Below are 25,957 nucleotides of genomic sequence, written 5' to 3' on the forward strand. Positions count from 1 at the left end.
ACAAAGTTCATCATTACTTTAAATGTTTTGCTGAGACAGTTTGCAAAAGGGTTTAAAAAATAGAAGCAATTTTTGGCATGCAAACATTTTACCACTGCTGAGCAGTTACAGTTGTCTGGCATTATTCTTTTTTTTTTTTACCTTGTTGTAATTCTTGGCCAATTCCAACATTTCTTTGACAACAGTTTCATTAAGTTTACAATGCTCGCTGTAGTCCTGAAGTGTCAGACCCTCCATCCAACTTTTCTTATGTAAGTTCAACAACATCTGCAGTGGAGAATAGAACCCACGATAAATGTCTACTTATTTAACAGGAGGATTTCAGCATAACTTAAAATCTTAACATGAATAATCATTTGAAAATCCAGCATAAAAAGTGACAATTAAAATTCTAACCTATGGCAGGCTGATATGATGCCATCAGATGATGGTACTCTGACACATCATAATTCCCACAACCTACCTCCTAAGTGGCACAGCCATCACAGTGATTAATATCCGAGTCATATGGCTGCAAGAGCTTTTCCCACTTAGCGAGTGTTAAGTTGGTGATGTTCATATATTAAATTGATGTTAAATCAATTCAACTTATACTTCGGAAGTGCATTCTGCCTTAATTTAGGTTTGCTGTTCCTTATCCATATCTTCAATACACCCAATATAGCAAGGCACTCATTAACCCCCTAGATTCAACCACATTTCTGATCCAATGGACATAGGTGTAATAATAGCTCCATCTCCCAGGTTACCTTTCAGATTATAATATATACTAATCTTCTGTTTTCACTATCAGATTAAAAAAGACACAAGTATTTTGCTGGAAAACAAGAGACACGATGTTGAAGTTTTTCACCTTGCTGTCATCAGAACAGATGCAAGAATGCCAGATTTCAGAGGAATCAACAATTTATACAGCATGAGCAAAGTGTGAAGATTGCTGGAAAGTCAATTACGATTGTGTGAGGAGTTTCCATGGAGAATGCACCAGAGAACTATTGTCAACCATTCTTTGGTTTAATTCATAAAAGGCAGAATGCCTGAACATGTTCTTTTTGTCTGCAGAGGATAGTCCATGCGTATGAATATATGTAGCTTTTAGAAAGTATAAATGAGCCATATTGCACACCTGACTGATAATCTTAAATTTGTTTTTCAGGTAATTCTTAAAGTACGCGGGAACATTCAGCAAGTGCTGGACATTGTGTTCTGGGACGAACAAGCAGGGGTTGGTCGAGTACAGCTAATACTCTGCTCATTGCGAACAGCTGAAGAGATGCGTGTTTCATACAATCTGCCAGTCATTAGGACTTACGGTATCGCACTGGCAATTAAATTCACATGCCTCATTGTTCATTTGTGTGATCAGCTAGAATGCCTTTTTGGTTTTGAGAACACCATCTATTAGTGGAGAATACCACTCGTGTTGCTATGACATAGTGGTAGTGTCAAACAGTTAGCTTCATCTGTCACTTAAATTTTTGAAATATCTTACCATTCCAGGGTAATTTGAAGTAGACTGGCCACTTTTCATGTCTGAAAGTACCTTTGGGAGTATGCATGATATCATAGATTCAAAGAATCCCTACAATGCAGAAGGAGGCCATTTGGCCCATCGAGTCTGTACCAACCCTCCAAAAGAACACCCTACCGAGGCCCAATCTCCCACCCTAGCCCCATAACCCTACCTAGCATAGCCAATCCACCTAATCTGCACATCTTTGGACTATAGGAAGAAACCGTTGCATCCTGAGGAAACCCACGCAGACACGGGAAGAAAGTGCAAACCCTACACAGTCACTCAAGGTCGGAATTGAACCTGGGTCCAAGGCGTTGTGAGGCAGCAGTGCTAATCACTGTGGTACCGTGCGATATACAGAAATCAATGTTCAGATCGGGGTAGCTATTATCCTGCAGGGTAGCTTTGATATGCTCTATTTTAGCATCAAGCTTGCACAGTGAGCCACTGGCTTGGGCCTTATTTATGAGATTGTTAATGAGGCCAATCTTATAGCACATGGAGCTGTTAAAGTTCCAACATGTATACTGACCAGTGAAGCTTGGTTTGTGGTGGACAACAGCTGAGAACTTGAGTGGATTTCTCAATTAGCATCTCGAAGAAAGGGAGCTTGTCAGACGCTCCATTTCAAAGGTAAATTTGAATACGGGATAAAGCGTATTAAAAGGTGTATAAGGAAATTCCTACATGTAGCTGCAGATAACATCTACGTATCAGAAACACGCAAGCCGGGGCAGCACGGTGGCGCAGTGGTTAGCATTGCTGCCTCACGGCACCGAGGTCCTAGGTTCGATCCCAGCTCTGGGTCACTGTCCGTGTGGAATTTGCACATTTTCCCCGAGTTTCACCCCCACAACCCAAAGATGTGCAGGGTAGGTGGATTGGCCACGCTAAATTGCCCCTTAATTGGATAAAATGAATTGGGTACACTAAACTTATAGAAAAAAAGAAATACGCAAGCCGTAGGAGGTTAGGAGTGAACCAATCGAAAACCATTTGTCGTGAGAATTAGCGAGAGCTGTACAAGTGTTGTTCTAGTCTTATAAATAAGTGTAGTTCTGGTAATGCTACAAAATACAAACCCGATATTAATTTTCGCAATGCCATTTCCATCTACAAAGGGTAAAATTTAGATAACTGGAAGGGAGGGAAGGAAGAAAAACTTGCATTATATAGGGCTTTTCATAACCATTGAACATTTCAAAGCACTTTGCAGCCAATTAAGTGCTTTTTGAAGTGTAGCCAGTGTGGTTATGTAGGATAAAAGCAAATTACTGCGGATGCTGGAATCTTAAACAAAAGAGAAAATGCTGGAAAATCTCAGCAGGTCTGGCAGCATCTGTAGGGAGAGAAAAGAGCTAACGTTTCGAGTCCGATGACTCTTTGTCAAAGCTTTTCCAGCATTTTCTCTCGTGTTATTATGTAGGAAATGGAGCAGCTAATTTTCTTTCCCCAAACTCATACGGACAGCAGTGTGGTGATAATCAGTTTTTGTTTTTATGATTTGATTGAGGGATAAAGATTGGCTACAGCGCCGGGGTAAATTCCCACACTCTTCTTTGCAATATTTCCAGGTACTCTTATATCCACGCATCCCAAAAGTGGGATTTGCTTTTTAAAGTATCATTTGGAAAATGGTACCTCCAACTGTGAAATGCTCCCTTACTACTGCAATGGAGTATCAGCCTTGAGTTCTGTGCTCAAGGCCTGCAGTGGATCTCAAACCAGGAACCTTGTGATTCAGAGGTGATAGTGCTACCAACTGAGGAGAAGTAAAAGTCTATTCCTCAAGATTTCATATCAGAACATACCACAATCCTCTCAAGTTCCTATAAACTCTTCTTATCACAGAGTATGTGGATGAAAGGTGAGAAGTATGTGTAGGAGAGATGTTTTTATAGAGGATATATACGTTCATCGAAAACTGTGTTTAATATGTATACTGTGCCCTCAAGATTTTTCAAATGTGTTATTCATATATTTTGTAATAAAAGTGACACAATAGCCTGTTGGTTGATTTTGAAAGTATTCCAGCAGCCTTTGATTTTTAGATGATCAACATACTAAAGAGAACGCCCCCAGCACAGTACCAACCTTTATGTAGAACCCATTCTTACAGAAAATACACTTCTAGCCAGCTAGCATTGGTATTCTCCTGCAACAGCCAATGGCATATTTTCTACTTTCACTTTTCGAGGCTTGGCTAAAAAGCTTGAAATGGTGAAACATTTCCTTAATGTCCATAATTAAAGATAATACTGTGCCAGAAAGCACATGCATAAGGCACTCAAAAAGGTTTCATGTACTTCGGTAAAAGTAGTATTAGAAGGCATTCTCACCGTAACATAACACATATACCAGTTGTTTACAACAGTTTCTAAAGTAATGACACAATTCTTAAATGAATCAAGAGAGAACAAAGAGCCAGCTCTCAGATAAAATCATTTTTCCAACCAAAAGAGCCAGGTGTAAAAGGCATCAAAATCTCTATGGGTCCAGAGGCATGCAAGGAGAGAATGGAACATTTGGATTATTTGCATTTGATGCTACATGATAGGAACAAATGAATAATGTAGATTTCCTATTTAAAATAGATTTTCTATATACTACTTCAACTTTCACCTGAAGGGTGGCACAGTGGTTAGCACTGCTGCCTCACGGCGCTGAGGACTCGGGATCGATCCCGGCCCCGAGACACTGTCCGTGTGGAGTTTGTACACTCGCCCTGTGTTTGCATGGGTGTCACCCCCACAACCCAAAGATGTGCAGGATAGGTGTTTTGGCCATGCTAAATTGCCCCTTAATTGGAAAAGAATTGGGCACTCTAAATTTATTTTTTTAAACTTTCACCTGAAGCCACATTATTTGCAATTTTGGGTAAATCTCTATTTATATCTTTGTTTTCCATGCAGACAATGGTCATGTTGTGAACTTGGAACTTATTTGAGCCTGAAAAGGTAATGAGAATACGTTGGATACCTTTTCAAATAGCTCTCTTCACACACAACTTAACTCCTTGGGAATATTTGTTACCTTCCAGAAATTAATACCAAGAATGTCTTCTGTCCATTGAGATAAATGCTGTTCTTTGATCTTATAGAATTGTAGAACACTACAGCACCATTTGGCCCATTGTGCATTTGCCGACTCTTTGAAGGAGCTACCAATTAGTCCTACTCCCCTGCTCTTTCTTCACAACCATGCAATTTTTTCCTCCTCATCCATTTATCCACGTGATTTGTCTCCACAAGAGGCAATGAATGAATCAACTGTCTCCATTCACAGATGGAAATTCAATAGGATGTGCCTCATAGTACATATCATGAAATCGACATTAAGTTTCAAAACCTTTTGGAGTGGTACAGGAATGAATATCCTGACAAACGACTAGAATTCATTTAGAGAATTGGGGAGAGGTCGATGGTCAGTAGACCATAATTTTAAGCATCTTCAATGCAATCCTAAATGGCTCTCTAAAACTAGTCATCCTGAAAGTCACACGTATTATATGAATTAGCTCTGCAAAATTGAATCTTAAACTTTTTATTTTTTCCACTGTTTATTAAAACACAAATGCTAAATTGTATTTCAAAAGTTCAACATAATTTCCAAACAATTTACCATTTATTCAATATGGATCTTTACTCGTTCAGCAAAAGTGTCAATTCATATCTACAAGTAAGTAACTGAGCAGCCTCCTCAGGAATTAATGTTTTTAAATTGGAATCACCTATTAACCCATTGATGGATTAAATAGTTGGTGATGAGTAACCTCTGGACTTCCAATTGATGCAATTACCAATTGTTTGCGTGTGCCTGTCAATGCTGTTGTCAGGAAATGGGGGTAAAACAATTACACATATAAGGCAAGTTGTTGCGTTCAGCATGCTGCTCAAAAGGAATAACTGATATCTACTGAGAAAATTGTCAAGCCCTTGGCCAATAGTTGTTTAATGATTATCTTCCTGGATAGAATGCATTACATAGAACATAGAAAATACAGCACAGAACAGGCCCTTCGGCCCACGATGTTGTGCCGAACCTTTGTCCTAGATTAATCATAGATTATCATTGAATTTACAGTGCAGAAGGAGGCCATTCGGCCCCCTGAGTCTGCACCGGCTCTTGGAAAGAGCACCATACCCAAACTCAACACCTCCACCCAACACCAAGGGCAATTTGGACATTAAGGGCAATTTATCATTGGCCAATTCACCTAACCCGCACATCTTTGGACTGTGGGAGGAAACCGGAGCACCCGGAGGAAACCCACGCAGACACGGGGAGGACGTGCAGACTCCGCACAGACAATGACCCAAGCCGGAATCGAACCTGGGACCATGGAGCTGTGAAGCAATTGCGCTATCCACAATGCTACCGTGCTGCCCTTAAGAACAAATAAATCTACATTATATCATTTTACCGTCATCCATGTACCTATCCAATAGCTGCTTGAAGGTCCCTAATGTTTCCGACTCAACTACTTCCACAGGCAGTGCATTCCATGCCCCCACTACTCTCTGGGTAAAGAACCTACCTCTGATATCCCTCCTATATCTTCCACCTTTCACCTTAAATTTATGTCCCCTTGTAATGGTGTGTTCCACCCGGGGAAAAAGTCTCTGACTGTCTACTCTATCTATTCCCCTGATCATCTTATAAACCTCTATCAAGTCGCCCCTCATCCTTCTCCGCTCTAATGAGAAAAGGCCTAGCACCCTCAACCTTTCCTCGTAAGACCTACTCTCCATTCCAGGCAACATCCTGGTAAATCTTCTTTGCACCTTTTCCAGAGCTTCCACATCCTTCCTAAAATGCGGCGACCAGAACTGTACACAGTACTCCAAATGTGGCCTTATCAAAGTTTTGTACAGCTGCATCATCACCTCACGGCTCTTAAATTCAATCCCTCTGTTAATGAACGCGAGCACACCATAGGCCTTCTTCACAGCTCTATCCACTTGAGTGGCAACTTTCAAAGATGTATGAACATAGACCCCAAGATCTCTCTGCTCCTCCACATTGCCAAGAACTCTACCGTTAACCCTATATTCCGCATTCATATTTGTCCTTCCAAAATGGACAACCTCACACTTTTCAGGGTTAAACTCCATCTGCCACTTCTCAGCCCAGCTCTGCATCCTATCTATGTCTCTTTGCAGCCGACAACAGCCCTCCTTACTATCCACAACTCCACCAATCTTCGTATCGTCTGCAAATTTACTGACCCACCCTTCAACTCCCTCATCCAAGTCATTAATGAAAATCACAAACAGCAGAGGACCCAGAACTGATCCCTGCGGTACGCCACTGGTAACTGGGATACAGGCTGAATATTTGCCATCCACCACCACTCTCTGACTTCTATCGGTTAGCTAGTTCGTTATCCAACTAGCCAAATTTCCCACTATCCCATGCCTCCTTACATTCTGCATAAGCCTACCATGGGGAACTTTATCAAATGCCTTACTAAAATCCATGTACACTACGTCCACTGCTTTACCTTCATCCACATGCTTGGTCACCTCCTCAAAGAATTCAATAAGATTTGTAAGGCAAGACCTACCCCTCACAAATCCGTGCTGACTATCTCTAATCAAGCAGTGTCTTTCCAGATGCTCAGAAATCCTATCCTTCAGTACCCTTTCCATTACTTTGCCTACCACCGAAGTAAGACTAACTGGCCTGTAATTCCCAGGGTTATCCCTAGTTCCTTTTTTGAACAGGGGCACGACATTCGCCACTCTCCAATCCCCTGGTACCACCCCTGTTGACAGTGAGGACGAAAAGATCATTGCCAACGGCTCTGCAATTTCATCTCTTGCTTCCCATAGAATCCTTGGATATATCCCGTCAGGCCCGGGGGACTTGTCTATCCTCAAGTTTTTCAAAATGCCCAACACATCTTCCTTCCTGACAAGTATTTCCTCGAGCTTACCAATCTGTTTCACACTGTCCTCTCCAACAATATCGCCCCTCTCATTTGTAAATACAGAAGAAAAATACTCATTCAAGACCTCTCCTATCTCTTCAGACTCAATACACAATCTCCCGCTACTGTCCTTGATCGGACCTACCCTCGCTCTAGTCATTCTCATATTTCTCACATATGTGTAAAAGGCCTTGGGGTTTTCCTTGATCCTACCCGCCAAAGATTGTTCATGCCCTCTCTTAGCTCTCCTAATCCCTTTCTTCAGTTCCCTCCTGGCTATCTTGTATCCCTCCAATGCCCTGTCTGAACCTTGTTTCCTCAGCCTTACATAAGTCACCTTTTTCCTCTTAACAAGACATTCAACCTCTCTTGTCAACCATGGTTCCCCTCACTCGACCATCTCTTCCCTGCCTGACAGGGACATACATATCAAGGACACGTAGCACCTGTTCCTTGAACAAGTTCCACATTTCACTTGTGTCCTTCCCTGCCAGCCTATGTTCCCAACTTATGCACTTCAATTCTTGTCTGACAACATCGTATTTACCCTTCCCCCAATTGTAAACCTTGCCCTGTTGCACGTACCTATCCCTCTCCATTACTAAAGTGAAAGTCACAGAATTGTGGTCACTATCTCCAAAATGCTCCCCCACTAACAAATCTATCACTTGCCCTGGTTCATTACCCAGTACTAAATCCAATATTGCCCCTCCTCTGGTCGGACAATCTACATACTGTGTTAGAAAAGCTTCCTGGACACACTGCACAAACACCACCCCATCCAAACTATTTGATCTAAAGAGTTTCCACTCAATATTTGGGAAGTTAAAGTCGCCCATGACTACTACCCTATGACTTCTGCACCTTTCCAAAATCTGTTTCCCAATCTGTTCCTCCACAGGGGAAATGAAAGAAAATAAGAATTCTTTGGGGTTGGATTGATTACATGGTAATCTGGGAATGGGAAATTGGCAGACTCAGTAATCTAACATCTGAGCAATTATTTAATATTTCTCGAGATTATTGTTCACTGGCAGAACAGGAGGCATAGATCTGCCAGTGAAGGGTTAGTTTTCTATACCCGCAGCTCCAGGTGACCTCCTAAACCACTGTCCTGACAGGCAGGCTCTTCCTAAACATATAAGCAAAAGGATGAATTATTTCAATTACATCCTCTTGCTTCACCTATTTATTTAATTTCTCTTTATTAAAAATGTTACGCCTTCTTAAGATTTTAAAATATTAAAATACCTGAATATTGTATTCATGAAATAATGCTTGAATTACTATGGCTGGCGAAGTGAAAAACAATGGGCTGGTTCTCCCAAACTGAGACTATGGCCCCACGCCGGCATAGAAACGGTGGAGTTTTACTCCCGAAATTCCTTGAAAAAAGTTACACAAATTCACAGCCCTGCAGGGGCCTAGCAGGGACCCGGAGTGAATCTCGCAGCTTTTTCTGCAGATACGAGCGCCAACCTCCAGCGGCCGCGCCATGTTCCATGGCGGACTCGGACTGCAGAGCCAGACAAAAAAAATAAACCCCCCGATCGGCCGTACTCCCCAGCTTCAAACCCCGCGCCTTTAATCGCCGGCTGCCTATAAGGGCCCCCCTGGTCTCCAATTCACCCGCCCCTGATCTGGGCGGCCGTGGACTGAGCCCGCAGCCGCCACGCCAGCATCCTGACTGGCAATAGGTGGTTAGTTCCACGCCATCGGGAACTCGGCCGGTTGGGAGCGGAGGATTGCTGGGCGGGAGTCTGGCAATGGCCCCCCGGCAGCGCGGCGTACTCCGCAGCAACTCTGATTTTCGGTGCCCGGAGAATTGCCGAACCGGCGCCGAGCCAGATTACGGCGTGAAATTGGATTCACCGCCCGGCCGCGATTTCAGCGCGGGGCTGCAGAGAATCCAGCCCAATGTTTCCGGGGCCACTGTTTGTTCACATCGTTAAACATGCCTAGCTAAGATGCCATCCTTTCTCACAAATCATCACCCAACTGCTGCCACACTTTAATCTCCCTTTTTCCTATAAAGTTCTTGAACCTATTGTCATCTTTGAGCTCCATGCCAATCTCTTACGAAGATTCTTGTTAAATTTCCTTCAGTCTTGACTTCTACCGTGTTTATAACATTCAGAATGTTCTGGGCAAAGTCACAAAGATATTCTCTATGACTGTTGCAATATAATCCTCTTTGCATTCCTCAATTGTTTGACAGCTTTTAAACAAAACAAAAATAGAATCCATCTAATATCTGTATTACACAATTTTAATTCAGAAGTTTTTTTAAAATTCATTTCCGGGATGTGTGGGCATCATTGTCTAGGGCAGCATTTATTGTCCATCCCTAGTTGCCTTTCAGAAGGCAGTGGTGAGCTGCCTTCTTGAACCGCTGCAGTCCCTGATATGTAGGTACACCCACAGTGCTGTTAGGAAGGGAAATCCAGGATTTTGACCCAGCGACAGTGAAGGAATGACAATAAATGTCCAAGTCAGGATGGTAATGTGGCGTACTTATGTGTGCTAGAGGTTATGTATGTTAATACACAGGGGGCAGCATGATGGCGTAATGGTTAGCATTGCTGCCTCACAGCGCTGAGGAGTTTGCACATTCTCCCCGTGTCTGCGTGGGTTTCACCCCCCCCCCCCCCCCCCGCAACCCAAAAGGATGTGCAGTATAGGTGAATTTGCCATGCTAAATAGCCCCTTCATTGGAAAAAAAAAATAATTGGGTACTCTAAATTGATTAAAAAATAAGTTAATACACAGGGCCCTGTTCTTTGCAGGCAGAAAGAAGGTATGCCCACTGTGCCTATTTCAACTAAACAAAATAGGTGACAGTCATTCTCTGGTTCATTCTCTGGGCAATGCCTGACCAGTCAAAGTCAACCTGCCTGGTTTGAATTTAAACAAAGCTTGGCTGTTAACTGTCAGATATCAGTTAATTGGTGCATTCTCCATGGCATCTACCAGAGTCCACTTGTCAACCAATCAGCACTCTCTTCTCATGAAGTATAAATTGTTATTCACTTTACATTTGGTATTCTTGCTAATTGTCCTTACGAGTGCAAAACAAAAAACTTCGACATGTCTTTTTCCATATACTTATGAAATTATAGTCTTGAAGTGGCAGCCAACAAGAGTAAACACACTTGTCTTGTATCTTTCCCTTTGATAGATTCAAAACAGAATTGGATAAATACCTGAAAGGAAAGTTTTACTGGGCTCAGAGGAAAAAGCAGGAGAGTGAGATGAATTGGATAGCACTATTACTTGGCACAGACAAGATGGCCTGAACAGTCTCCTTCTGTTTTATATCATTAAAATTTCGGATACAGCAAAACAGTTGTCGATTTGCTGAAATGTTTCATTCATTGCACAACTGGGTTGTTTCAGCGATGCTAATCGACTCAAGAGTTGGTCAAAACATTTGCAACGCACTAAATTTGCACACCTCCTTACGAAAACTATTAGTTGTGTTGCAATATTTAGCAATTGCTATATAATGGCAAACTTAGTTTAGGAAAACGTTAAATGTGATTAAGGGTAACCCATGGTTATCTTTCTGACAATCTAAGATGTGACATATTACATGGAACATGGCGCACAAATTGTAAATCAAATAATCAATCAACAAACAATTGTATATCAAAATAATATTTTAAAGAAAGAAAGCGAAGATTAAAAATTTTATCTTACCTTTTGTTCAAGTTCATTCTTCCGATAATTGATGGTGATAGAGTAGTAATGTCTGTTTAACCCATGAATCAAAGCCTAAAAGAAATACAAAAATCATCATTGAACAATAGAAATGGGCACATCAATATGACTGAAATAACGTGCAAAATGTGGTTGTTTCTACTTTCTCGCTGAAAATAAGATTGACAGAAGGTGTAATTGGCAACAATTTGCTAATAATAAGCATAAGCAATGCGTGGAATTCAAGCAAAACATTTCTAAGTGTCATTTTAGGCGAGTTTGGTGGGGTGTTTCTCACCGGCTTTTTAGGCGTGATCCACACCGTTATTCAACCATACTTTTGGGCCTTGGGGAATTTAGATCGGGCTGCCATTTTGAAAGGGTGCCCCAATCTCTAAGTGAGTTTGAAGATCTCCCACACCCCCACCACAGACAATGTCATTCCCCACACACATGGGCAATACCACCCCCCCCCGCCCCCACCAAGTGAGACACATGGGCCTCCCCACCCCCTTTTTATAATAACAATCTTTATTAGTAAAACAAGTAGGCTTCAGAGTTACTGTGAAAATCCCCTAGTCGCCACTCTAAGGTGCCTGTTCGGATATACTGAGGGAGAGTTCAGAACGTCCAATTCACCTAACAAGCACGTCTTTCGGGACTTGTGGGAGGAAACTGAAGCACCTGGAGGAAACCAGTGCAGACACGGGGAGAACGTGTAGACTAGACACAGACAGTAACCCAAGCCGGGAATCAAACCCAGGTAGCTGGTGCGGTGAAGCAACAATGCTAAACACTGGGCTACCAGGCCTCACCCCCACTTTCTGCCACCCCCCTCTTTCAGGACCCCCACCCTTAATGGCCTCCCCCCAAACTTTATGAGGCCCCTTCATACCCGCCCTTCAACCTCCCCACCAGCTTGGTACTGCCAGGATGGCAGTGCCAAGGTGCCTGGGTGCCTTAGTTAGAGTCTTCTTAAACCTTTTGTTATGGACATGAATGAGTGGAGGCGATTGAGCTTTTCTTTTAAAACAAATTCCAATTAAGGAACAACTTAGCATGGCCAATCCATCTATTCTGCCCTGTCCTGTCTCTGACCACCTAGAGGTCTCTAATGGCCTGGGAGACCCCTCGGGTGCTATTACACCTGGTCCACGTTTATGTGGACCAGTACGAAACGGCGCCTGGTGAGGTCTCGCTGGGGAGGCCGTTAGTTACCGGGCGCCGGGAGAATCTGGAGCAGACATATTTAAATAAGCCGTAATGAGCTAGATCGCGCAAGACATCTCAAGCATCGCGAAATGTTTTTTGCTTACAACATTACAGTCAATTATGATCAAATTTGAAAATAATCTTCAAAGTATAATTCATTCATTTTTTAAAATAAATCTAGAGTACCCAATTATTTTTTTTGCCCAATTAAGGGGCAATTTAGCGTCGCCAATCCACCTAACATGCACATCTTTGGGTTGTGGGGGTGAAACCCACGCAGACGCGGGAAGAATGTGCAAACTCCACACGGACAGTGACCCAGAACCGGGATTCGAACCCGGGTCCTCTGCGCCATAGGCAGCAATGCTAACCACTGTGCCACATGCCGCCCCAGAATTCATTTATAAACACATTTGTAAGAAAAGTTAAATCGGGCAGCACAGTGGCGCAGTGGTTGACACTGCTGCCTCACACCGCCGAGGACCCGGGTTCGATCCCGGCCCGCAGTTACTGTCCGTGTGGAGTTTGCATTTTCCCCGTTTCTGCGTGGGTCTCACCCCCACAACACAAAGATGTGCGGAGTAGGTGGATTGGCCACACTAAATTGTCCCTCAATTGGATTTTTTTTTAAAGAAAAGTTCAATCACCTCCACTCATCAATGTCAATAACATGGGGTTTAAGAAGGATCTTGACTACAAAGGTTTACCACAATAATTTCATTTTAAGATAAATCCCAATTATCCAGCCACATTCCATCTTCATAACACCTCTGAATCAATGTTGGATATCGATTTGAGTGTTTTTGGAAACTTGCTCACTAATTTTTCTTTTAGTTACACAAAGCATCCAACCTCAGCTTTCTGTCTTCTCACAATAGAGTCAAGGGGTACAAGCTAAGCAATGTGGGCAAAATTAAGTGAATGTTTCCACCATAAATGCCAATATCAGCAGCTAGTTTCAGAAGCACTGAGAAAATCATTCAGTCACCTCATGTACAATTTTTAAAAATGCTTTGAGAACTGTGTGTTCCTAGGTGTAAAATATGTACAGCTTATAAAAATGTAATAAGCGAAGAAAATTACAGAAATGTTGAGAAGAGGAGCAATATTCCCATCAAATGTTTAGTGAGATGAAATTAATTTGAAAATCTAAAATGATGCAGTTTTTTGTAACTGAAATCTATAATTGACATGCAGCCATTAATTTACAAACAAAATAGTACAGCTGTCTGCATGTTCCAACCTAAATTGGTACAATCGTGAATCGCAGAACCAGGTCAAAATATTGACACTGACAACACTAGCAAGCCATCTGTAAATAAAGATGTGTATTTTTTTTAAAAGTTAATTAATCTAAGAATTTTAAAAAAAAGTATACTCCACATGTCACAAGTAAATTTGCTGATCCACCTGTGCAAAGAAATTAGTGCTTTCTTTGATAATAATTCTCCTGGATTACAGCAATGCCGTCCTGTATTAGTCTGAGCAACTTCTCCCTACTATGTTCTCAGTTTGTGATTTAAAAAAAACAGAAATGCTGCTGTCAACTCAAAGAAATGTTCTACCAATCATACAAATGGTGTACGAATCTCTAATTCTCTTCAAGGAAGAAAATGCTTTCAGTGTACAGTATGACCAAAAAATAGTTTTTGAATTAAGCATGGATGTTCCTCCTTTATGCAATGATATTTCTACTCAAATGCTGCCCTGAAAAATAATTCAACTCATTACAGAATTAAGTAATTATAGTCCCGAGGTATAAAGACTCATAAACTTCAATTTCATCAATGATCGATGTTAGACGTCGAAATAATTAGGATTTTTTTTAGAGTAATTGATGCATACTTTTTGGGGGGAATAATATGTTATTATGCATTCAATGCTGAAGTTAAATGGAGAATACCTAAGGATGAATTTTAAGTAAGGCAGATAGCACTAAAGTTAGAAACAGTAAGGTTTTAGATGGGGGTCACAGGCGAAGTATTACATTGGATTACTTAGTATATTACAGCATAGAAAAAGAACATTCAGCCCTGCCAGTCCATGCCAGCACCCTCCCATCTTTCCTCATCTACATTAATTATTGTGATCCTCTATTCCCTTTCCCCTCAGATGCTTGTCTTCCTTTCCCTTAATGGTATCTATATGATTCACTTCAGCCACTCCTTGTGGTAACAAGTTTCACATTCTCACCACTCTAGTTTCTTCTGAATTTCCTATTTGATTACTATTTTCTCTTTCCTGGATTCTTTTAAAATTCATCCAGATCAGGGCCTTTATCCTCTTTGAGTTTGCGTCATTTATTTAATACATTCCTTTTTTATTTTAAGTGCACCTGCAATTATCTCATTGTTCAAAATCTTGTCTTTTTGTTCTCTTCCCAATGGCAGTGTTGGTTAAGGAGAATCACTGGGGGACTCCTAAGGTACGGTGTGGTAGCAGAAAGAGAATCAGTTGCAGGTGATTCTCCAGCTGCGATGTGTTGGAGAGAAATGCAACCAGGTGAGAGCAATTCCAAACAGTTGGACAACTGAGGAGTGTTAGAGGAGGGTGTGGTCAACAATGTCAAAAGTAGCAAACCAGTCAGGAAAGAATAGTTTACCAGCAAGTCAAATATGATGTAATTTATGACTTTGATAAGAGCTGTGCAAGTGCTGTGGTAGCCAGTGTATACACTTTAAAATCAGAAGCAAAAAAAATTTTTTTGAATTTGATTGAGGGGTACTGATTAAGGTTCTATCTAACAATATTAGAGAAAACAATCGATGTAATTTAATTAGTTTAAATGTCCACAAGCCAACACCACCTTTTGTAACGTTCTTCTTTATAAATGCTGAGTGGAATTTTTTATTTCATTTTCCTAATCTAGTTGCTGCTGAGTTTTACGACACATTAACAAACAGACAACAAGCTAGACTTAACAAAACTACAACTTTCAGTATGAATAAACAAGTGCTGCACAAAATCTAATTGTGATGTACATCCTGTGTTACCAAAACAAGTCCATATCAAATTTTGTCACCTAAAATTAACATGTTCTGGACTTAATGGAGAAATCTTTGAATTGACAATACTCTTGAAATATTTTTTTCTTTAAATTATTTTTCTTGAAACACAAAGGGCATGCAATTGACCTTAGATGGATGTTCCTTCTTAGGCAATAGGTGCAACCAATTGTGTTTCAAGGGCATAAAAAATACTCTACTTGTATATTGATTTAGCTCTGCGTCTACAGAATACCATTCCTGTTGTAATGATTTGAACAATGTCATGATAAGAGCTGTTAACAAGAGAGAAATTAACAAGAGAGGTCATTACAGCAGTCATAAAAGGGTCAGGGAACTATTCTCCTGAAACATGCATGCATGGACTTGTCTATGCCCAGTCAAAACCCCTGGCACATTTCCTGCTCATTATCTTTGATAGTTGTATGGACTTCAATAAAATTACAACTTTAAACAATAAGCCAAGATCCTCTACAGATCTTCTTGCTTCATACTATAATAGCATCAATAGGTATTTTTTACTGCAATACTTAATTAGAAATTCATAATCCTAAATGATCAAGCCCGAGTGTTTTTAGAGCTATATATGAAAGACTAAAGATCAATGTTCTCTGTAAGCTGTGTGCACATACAGAAACCTGGAAAGTACTGTACAGGCCTTTCACCAGCTGTCCCCTTTAGGATAATGCACATGTATGGCCATGCAAAAAAAAAGTTAAGGTACAATGCTATCCGAAAGATGCGCACGACAAAATTTTGAAGGGACACTGTTATAGATAATGCTTAATATAACATAAATCAGATCTTTTAAAATATGAAAGGTCCACTTTTCCTCTTCAGTAAATACCTTATAATAAAATATAAAATTTGCATTCTCAATTCGTTTTAACCATATAAACAGGATTAATTTACTGATGGAAATATTTACCTGGATAGATGGCTTGCTGAGATGACCAAGATTTGACGTTGTTTGCCTCGGCTCGTGTCCTAACACCATCATATTAGCATTGATCAGTCTAAAGGCATCGATAACAACCTATTTGAAAAAAGGTAAGAAATGTCATTTCATTTGAGCTTAAGAAAACGGTAAAACCTTGGTGTCACATCTGGCTTTGGCTCCTATCCAGACAAAGACTTAATGAAAAACCAAACAGAAGGAATTTCCTGCTGATTGTGCCATCAAAACACCACTTTATAACTTGTAATGCAAGGTGACATCAATTAAACACATAATTTGTATGGAGCATCAGTAGGATAATATAAATATATAGTTATGAAAATATGCTTGCTCATCTTACAGCCGAGTTACTTAAGGAATTATTTATAACCCACATGTTTTGGGATGAATGTAATATAATTCATTCATCTCATCTTGATACAATAACTGTATAATCTGTTGTTCTTAAATATATTTGCCAGCCAGATCTCATCTAATCAATATGAATGACAGGGAGTGAATAAAACTGAAAGTGAGCACAGGCTAAGGGATTATATGAAAAGCCCAGCACTGTCACATCAATGAGATGATCACAATACTCGAAATGACAACAAAATTATAGCCAGCAAGCAACTCCCTCTTGCATTCTACTCTAGTCTTATGCCTTTGCTTATCCTGCCCAAGTAAAGAGTCTGTTCCTTGTCTGATAGATTAAGACATCCTTCATCAGTGTCACAATCAGGACAAAACAAAGCATGATAAACTGAACACAAGGTCATCTGTGATTCACGACAGGTTACTTTGTAGCTAGCTAGCTTTATTTACAGATCAATAAAATATTAATATGGATATACTTATTGTATTAGACAACAATAATCTACCCAATGCTACCCCTACATAATAAAAGGTAATTCTGAATATTTATTTCAAATATTCCACTTGAGCTACAATAGCTGAAATCTGAAACACAAATAAATGAGAAGAATTTCCTTATTTATCAACCATAAAAAATGATAGATTTCTATCCTGTCTCCATCTAAATACCCTAATCCACAACAGGACTTCTCTCTGGTGACACTGGAAGCAATCTTTTTTCCAGCTCAAGGCTTCCAATGTCGGAGCAAATCAGCTTCTGCAATGGAAGAGGGAACACTACTCATCCACAGAGAAATACATGGACAATCACTCTGGTCATTAAGCCTTTATTAGCTCATTTTACCTGAGATACGTTCATTCACCATCCCAGGCGAATCCAGTTTACCTGTCTGCAGTGTTATTTCTTTTAAACCACATTTTCACAACCTCCTTTTTTTGGAGTAAAGATAAGCATGTTAAATATTTAGTTCAAATTGAGTTTATAAACCCTGTAAACATGATCGCTGTTATCAGGAACAAATAGCATCAGGATACAGTAATGCATTAGTGATACTTGATTTATGGCTTATCTAGAAGCAAAAATAGTTTACTGGATTAGGAAAAGAATACAGTGAAATTTTAGTATTAGTGTCTCAGTATTTTAGATATTGAACAATATTTCCATTTTTAATAAAAATCTGAATACTTAGGATTCTGATAGTAATAAAACCAAACCCATGTTATAAAGGCACTGTAATTACCTGAAATGGGCCACATGCAAATTGTTAAAGCAGTTCAAAATTATCTCCACGTTCCGAAGTTCAAAAATATCCAATAATACAATCTGAATTAGTGTTTCAGTTCTGTATCCTGCTTGGCTATCAAGTGATACTGTATTGTAAGTTATTGGGCAGAGCGTTTAATCAAAAATTGGGGTAAATGTTCATTATGTACGGTGCTGTGATAATAATTTTGCAGCAAATGCAATCAATACACAATTTTAAATGTTGTTCAAAAAATGACGTGGAGCACACTCACAGCTGCAGAAAATGTGAAATCAGATGAATGGAACACATAAGTAGTAACAAGCTATTATGAGCAAATTTATTTGTATTTCACCACAGAATTTACAGTGCAGGAGTCCATTCCGCCCATCGAGCCTGCACCGGCCTTTGGAAAAAGCACTAAGCCCACACCTCCACCCTACCCCTGTAACCCAGCAACCCCACCTAAACTTTTTGAACACTAAGGGCAATTTAGTATGGCCAATCCACCTAACCTGCACATCTTTGGACTGTGGGAGTAAACCGGAGCACCCGGAGGAAACCCACACAGATAGGTGGAGAACGCGCAGGCTCCGCACAGACAGTGACCCAAGCCGGGAATCGAACCTGAGACCCTGGAGATATGAAGCGACAGTGCTAACCAATAATTAAACTCTCCCTCCAGGAGAAACAAGGTCAATTTGCAGAGGTTTCAAATCAACTTGATCCTGGGCCCAAGAATGTTTGACTTTTCATCCAATTCCATCACATAATCACATCAACCCCAGCTGTCTTCAGAACCTAAACTTTTACTGGCTGGAAAACAACCTTTGAAATTAGCCTTTGGTCAATTAATCTTTCTTTTAGAAAGTTTCTTCCAACTGAACAAAAATGATCAATACAAGCAGGGAGGCAGAAGGTAAATAAAAGATTTTGAATCTTAAAATAGTAAAAACAAGTACTGAGTAAAGTTTAGAAAGAACAGAGACAATGAAGGAAGAGACAGAGATGAAAGCAAAGATAAATCAAGTTCTAAAATGTTTTAGGGGTATTATTATTACATTAATATAAGTATTCCTGATGTTTAAATAACTTTTGTCAATAATATTTATTTCAGCATCAGCAAGTTAGAACCAAAAGGGTGTCCTTCCTAAATCTCCTAACAGTCCACAGATATTAATATTCCCCATCAAAACTATTTTTACCACCAATATTCACCCCACCCCCCACAAACCTATTTCCCCCACCATTTCAATCATCTACTGATTTTGCTGTAACTGCAAGACCTGCCTTCTTTAATCTCAGCTCATGTCAGAGAATACATACATCTGTGAAAACTGTTTAAAAGGGACAAGATGTCACATTTGGGCCAATAAACCAAACTTAAGAGGCCAAAAAATAATTTGAATATTGCAGAAATTTTCAGTAAAGAAAGATTAAGCTCCTCTTTCAACTCATCACTGCTGTAAAATCAGTCATCACAGATAGATTTTAAAATGAGTATCTTCCACCAAATGCCAAGAATCTGTATTGACTATTTCACAAATGTCACCAGCTTTGATTTAGATTTGAAAAGTATTGTTCTGCGTAGTCCAGGTAGATCGTTCCATACATGAAAAACATAGCACATATGATACAATTGACAACCACTCCCAGATAATAATTTAAATACTGAGCAAACTTCTGCTTTTTATAATGAATGATTATTTTTACAGCTTCTGGGTGCAGAATAATGAATCTTTAGTCTGGGAGGAGGTGGGAAATTAGTGAAATTTGTACAGCCAGCTTTATAAGAACATAAGAACTAGGAGCAGGAGTAAGCAATTCAGCTCATCGAGCCTGCTCCGCCATTCAATATGATCATGGCTGATCTCATTTCAGCCTCAACTCCACTTTCCTGCCCATTCCTCATAACTCTTCAATCCATTACCAAGTAAAAATCGGTCTCCTTGAAATTTACTCAATGTCCCAGCATCCATTGCGTTCTGGGTTATGAATTCCACAGATTCATGATCCTTTGAGAGAAGCAATTTCTCTTCATCTCAGTTTGAAATTTGCTACCCCTTATCCGAAAAATATGACCTCTTGTTCTAGATTGCCCCACAAGAGGAAGCATCCCCTCCACATCTACTTTGTGAATACCTTTTATCATCTTATATACCTCAATTAAATCTCCTCGCAATCTTCTAAACCAAGATAGAGTATAGGCCTAAACTGCTCAATATCTCTTCATAAGACATCTCTGGAATCAACCTGTCGCAAATGCAACTGCATCCTTCCTCAACTAAGGGGACCAAATTGTACACAGTACTCCAGGTGCGGTCTCACCAATGCCTTGTACAGTTGCAGCAACATGTTCCTACTTTTATACTCTATCCCATTAGCCATAAAGGCCAAAATTCCATTTGCCTTCCTTATTACCTGCTGTATCTGCATGCTCGTTTTCTGAGATTCATGCATGGTGAGACCCAGATCCCTCTGCACCGAAGCACTCTGATATGTCTCTCTATTTAGATAATAAGTTTCCTTTCCATTTTTCTGACCAAAACAGATAATCTCACATTAAACTCCATCTGCCAATTTTCAGACCACTCACCTAACCTATCTATATCCATTTGTAAAGTTCTTATTTCCTCATTGCAACTTACTATCCTATCTTTTTTGTGTCATCTGCAAATTTGGATATAGTACCTTCTATCCCTGCATTAAAGTCATTAATATATATTGTAAATAGCTGGGATCCGAAGAGTGAACCCGGTAGCACCTCACTAGTTACATCTTACTGTCATGATATCCAGACATGCACATAATGAGATGCAGACAGGCAGCTAATGAACACAGAGAACAGGACATAACCAATCAGCAGGCAGAACACTTGGGGGTGGTTTCCCACTATAAAAGGCACGAGGCACTCACACTCCGCCTCTTTCCACTGGGGACATCTACAGAGTGAGTCCGGTGTATATATCACGTAATGCATACAACACGTGGCTAAGAGCTGGTCTGGTTCAGTCAGACAGAGTAATCACACTTAGGTTAGCAGAGAATCGAACTCACAGCGAATTGTGCTAACTGTGTGACAGCTTCAATAAATCAGATTGAACTAACTTCAAGGTCTGCAGTATCTTTCAGTTAAAGCTGCATCCAGTTGCAGCCCGTGTTATCTCAGTGTGCTTAACACGACATGGTACCAGAAGACTGCTATCCCTAGGTGGTTTACCTCAAACTGTTCCGTGACAACCAGCAAATGTATCCCGGCACCATGGAGAAGACCCAGGCTCCTCAACAGCTGCGGACCTCCGGCAATCTCAGTGTCAACTGGCGGACTTTCAAGCAAAGGTTCCTGCTGTACAGCGAAGCCTCAGACCTCGAGGGTGCGTTTGATACAAGAAAGATTGCGCTTCTCCTCTCAACTGCGGGGGATCAAGCCATCCAACTCTTCAACTCGTTTAACTTCACCGAAGGTCAGGACAAGGCAAAGTTTCAGACCATCCTGGACAAGTTTGACAGTCATTGTGAAGTGGACACCAATGAAATCTTCGAGCGCTATATATTCAAACAACGCCTACAAGGTAAAGATGAATCTTTCAACTCCTTCTTAACTAATCTCCGTCTACTAGCGCTGTCCTGAAACTTTGGTGATATTGCTGACTCCATGATCAGAAACCAAATCGTTTTTGGAGTGCACTCTGATCCTCTGAGAGAGCAGCTTTTAAAAATAAAGCATATGACCCTATCAGTCGCGATTGAAACATGTGCAGTGCATGAGCATGCCAAAAATCGCTATGCCCAGTACAAATCGGCTGAAAATGAGAAACTTGCCTCCCACGAGGCAGAGAGTGTACAGGCCATCGCCCGGATGCAGCGCCTCAGCATTGATGAAAGCGGCCATTTTGCACGCTCTTTCCAGAACCCCATGCATGCGCGATGCGAATGGGATAACGAAGCGGCCGATCACCACATTGCGCAGGTGCGAAAGTCTGCCAACTGCACTGCGCATGTGCGACGGCGCACGGAGCGTAACAAAGTCATGACGTGCCCGAACTGTGGCACCGTCCACTTAAAGAAACACTGCCCTACAAGAGGCAGGCGATGTTTAAATTGCGGAAAGCCTGGACACTATGCAGCCTTGTGCAGGTCTGCACCACCGGTCAAGGGCCAGCGATCCCAACTCCAACGCAGGCGCGTTCGGAGTGTCCAGCAAGGTTTACAGGATTCTGATCCTGGCAGTATAACGGATCCAGAGGACGATTTCCTGGAGTCCCCATACCGTGTGGGCATCATTACCACACATGAACATGCCTCACCGACATCATCACGAAGCCTGTCCATCCTCACTGTGGATTCTGCGGACGAATGGCGTGCGGTGATGCAAGTAAATCAATGCTCTACCCAGTTCAAGCAGGGCACAGGTGCCTCTGCCAACTTCCTTTCACAGGCAGATTTCAACCGCATCAAAAAGCCACCCAAGCTCCTTCCAGCAGTCTGCCACCTCCTGGACTATAACGGCAATGCCATCACTGCACTGGGATCCTGCCATCTGCTCGTCTCCAACAGGAGCATTCACGCAAGGCAAAGGTCTGAACTCGTCAAGCCAGACAGGGCCTCCCTGCTCGGCGCACATGCATGCAAGCAGCTAAACCTTGTGCAGCGGGTCTACACAATAACCTCCCCCAACGTGGATCTTCAAACCGGCATTGACGACATCCTCGCTCCGTACCCGGATGTGTTTGATGGGATGGGCACTCTGCCATATCGGTAGAAGATCCTGCTACGGCCTGATGCCATGCCTGTGGTCCACGTACCACGCCGGGTCCCGGCTCCACTGAAGGAGCGCCTGAAGGCACAGCTAAAGGATCTTCAGGACCAGGGCATCATTTCCAAAGTTACAGAACCGACTGACTGGGTCAGCTCGATGGTATGTGTAAAAAAGCCTTCGGGGGAGCTGCGCATCTGCATTGATCCCAAGGATCTCAACCAGAATATAATGCGGGAACACTACTCCATCCCGAAGCGGGAGGAACTCACAAGTGAGATTGCACACGCCCGGTTTTTCACAAAGTTAGATGTGTCACATTCTGGCAAATCCAGCTGGATGAGTCCAGCAGAAGGTACTGCTATAATCATATGCCGTTCGGCATTGTCTCTGTCTCGGAGATCTTCCATAGAATTATGGAGCAGATGATGGAGGGCATTGAAGAGGTTTGTGTGTATGTGGACGAGGTTATCATATGGTCCACGACCCCGAAGAGCACATATCTCGTCTCCAGCAGGTATTCCGCCGTGTCCGTGCCAATAGCCTCAAGCTGAACAGGGCCAAGTGTTGCTTTGGCATGTCGACACTCAAGTTCTTAGGTGACCAGGATGTGCGCCCGGACACAGACAAGGTCAAGGCCATCGAAGCCATGAAGACCCCTGAAGATAAGAAGGCGGTGCTGCGCTTCCTAGGAATGGTGAACTTCTTGGGTAAGTTTATCCCAAACCTGGCCTCACACACCACAGCCCTCAGACACCTGGTGAAAAAGTCCACTGCCTTTGAGTGGCAGGCAGCTCATCAGGCAGAGTGGTTGGAGCTAAAAGCCAAGCTCACCACTGCACCTGTACTGGCATTTTTTGACCCTGACAGGGAAACGAAAATCTCGACAGATGCGAGCCAGGACTGCATCGACGCGGTGTTGCTCCAGCGCGATGACACCTCTTCCTGGGCACCGGTTGCCTACGCATCACGGGCGATGACACCCACTGAGCAGCGGTACGCCCAAATTGAAAAGGAATGCCTGGGCATTCTCACTGGAATTACCAAGTTCCACGATTATTTCTATGGCCTGCCGAAGTTCACCGTCGAGACGGACCACATGCCTCTGGTCCACATTATCCACAAGGAACTGTACGACATGACACCCCGGCTGCAGCGCATCCTCCTCAGACTCAGAAGGTAAGACTTTGAACTAGTGTACACGCCTGGCAAGGAGCTCATTATTGCGGATGCATTGTCCCGCTTCATCACCTTGCCCAGTGAACCGCCGGCATTCATCCAACAGATTGAATCACAGGTGCAGCTGTGGGCCAGCAACCTCCCGGCGTCAGATGCAAAGGTGATTCACATTTGCGACGAGACAGCCAAAGACACTCTTCTTCAGCGTGTCATGCGCCACCTCACCAATGGCTGGCAAAAAGGGCAGTACCCTCAATTCTTCAATGTGAAGGACGACCTGACGGTGGTTGATGGTAGCCTCCTCAAGCTGGACCGCATTGTCATTCCACTCAGTCTCCAGAGCTTGGTGCTCTGGCAAATCCACGAGGGACAGCTGGGTGTCAAGAAGTGCAGGCGCAGAGCCAGGCAAGCTGTCTACTGGCCTGGGATTAGTCAGGACATCTCGAATATGATCCTCAACTGTCCGACCTGTCAACGCTTCCAGCCAGCACAAAATCGTGGCCTTCCCGTGGCCCAAGGTGAGCATCGACCTCTTTCATGCCAATGGTCGTGATTATGTGTTAATCATTGATTATTTTTCCAACTACCAAGAAGTTGTGAAGCTCTCGGACCTCACATGCAAGACCGTCATCAAGGCCTGTAAGGAGACGTTCTCCAGGAATGGTATTCCACTCACTGTCAAGAGTGACAATGGTCCTTGCTTCAGCAGCCAAGAGTGGTCAAGATTTGCCCAGTCATATCAGTTTAACCACGTTACTTCCAGCCCATATTACCCGCAGTCCAACGGGAAAGTTGAGAAAGGGGTGCACATAGTGAAGCAGCTCATCTGCAAGGCTGCGTATTCTGCTTCTGACGTCAACCATGCGCTGCTTGCGTACAGGACAACCCCTCTGTCTACCGGCATGTCACCGGCTCGACTCCTGATGAACAGGTACCTGCGGATGACTCTTCCAGCCATACACTTGGCTGACCTGGATTACCTCCCGGTGTGCAGAAAGTGCAGAAACTCAGGGACCGGCAGAAGCAGGGCTATGATGCTCATGCCACCGATTTGCCTGTGCTATCCCTGGCGGATGCTGTTCGGATCAAGCTACCTGATGGAGGCTGGTCAGCTCCAGCGGTTGTTGTTCGACAGGCTGCTCCTCGATTGTATGTTGTGCGTATGGCTGATGGCTCTGTTGTGCGGCGAAACAGACGGGCACTGCACACAGTTGTCTGCCCGCAACCACATTCTTTGTTGTTTCCATCTGTTATTGTGCCACCTCCTGATACCTCGGCCCACGAGGCCACCAGTCAGGCTTCAATCCCGCCTATCAAGGCACCGCCGTCCCCACCACCACCTCTCCGGCGGTCGACCAGGATCAGACGCAAGCCCCAGAGACTGGACTTATGAACATTTGTTTTGTTTGCTATGTTCTGTTTTTGCACATTAGACACCTGTACATATGGACATATGTTCCCATCTGCCATCTCATGTAAATAAGTTAGTTTTTCGGCCTACACATGTAAATACTTTCACATATGCTACAGAAAAACATTTCAAAAGGGGAGATGTCATGAATTGCAGACATACACATAATGAGATATAGACAGGCAGCTAATGAACACAGAGAACAGGACATAACCAATCAGCAGGCAGAACACTTGGGAGTGGTTTCCCACTATAAAAGGCACGAGGCACTCACATTCCGCCTCTTTCCACTGGGGACATCTACAGAGTGAGTCAGGGTGTATATATCACATAACACCTCCAGCATGTGGCTAAGAGCTAGTCTGGTTCAGTCAGACAGGGTAATCATACTTAGGTTAGTAAAGAGTCAAACTCACAGAGAACTGTGCTAACTGTGCGACAGGTTCAATAAATCAGATTGAACTAACTTCAAGGTCTGCAGTATCTTTCAGTTAAAGCTGCATCCAGTTGCAGCCTGTACATTTCATTATGAAATGAAATGAAAATCGCTTATTGTCATAAGTAGGCTTCAATGAAGTTACTGTGAAAAGCCCCTAGTCGCCACATTCTGGTGCATGTTCGGGGAGGCTGGTATGGGAATTGAACTGTGCTGCTGGCCTGCCTCAGTCTGCTTTTAAAGCCAGCGATTTAG

The 25,957-nt window shown here is 42.3% G+C and overlaps 1 protein-coding gene across 3 annotated transcripts in view; it reads right to left on the reverse strand.

The window, feature by feature from the left end:
• psmd14 (proteasome 26S subunit, non-ATPase 14) overlaps positions 1–25,957 on the reverse strand; it is a 194,576-nt gene that overhangs the window by 32,695 nt on the left and 135,924 nt on the right. For all 3 annotated transcript variants that reach the window (XM_072474372.1, XM_072474380.1, XM_072474391.1), the window contains exons 7-9: positions 16,293–16,400; positions 11,148–11,222; positions 142–267 (exon numbers count right to left, since the gene is read on the reverse strand). In XM_072474372.1, the coding sequence (XP_072330473.1) occupies positions 142–267; positions 11,148–11,222; positions 16,293–16,400 (309 nt within the window). The remainder of the gene's footprint in view (positions 1–141; positions 268–11,147; positions 11,223–16,292; positions 16,401–25,957) is intronic.

This window comes from Scyliorhinus torazame, chromosome 2 (genome assembly GCF_047496885.1).
Source record: "Scyliorhinus torazame isolate Kashiwa2021f chromosome 2, sScyTor2.1, whole genome shotgun sequence".
Classification (NCBI taxonomy): Eukaryota; Metazoa; Chordata; class Chondrichthyes; order Carcharhiniformes; family Scyliorhinidae; genus Scyliorhinus; species Scyliorhinus torazame.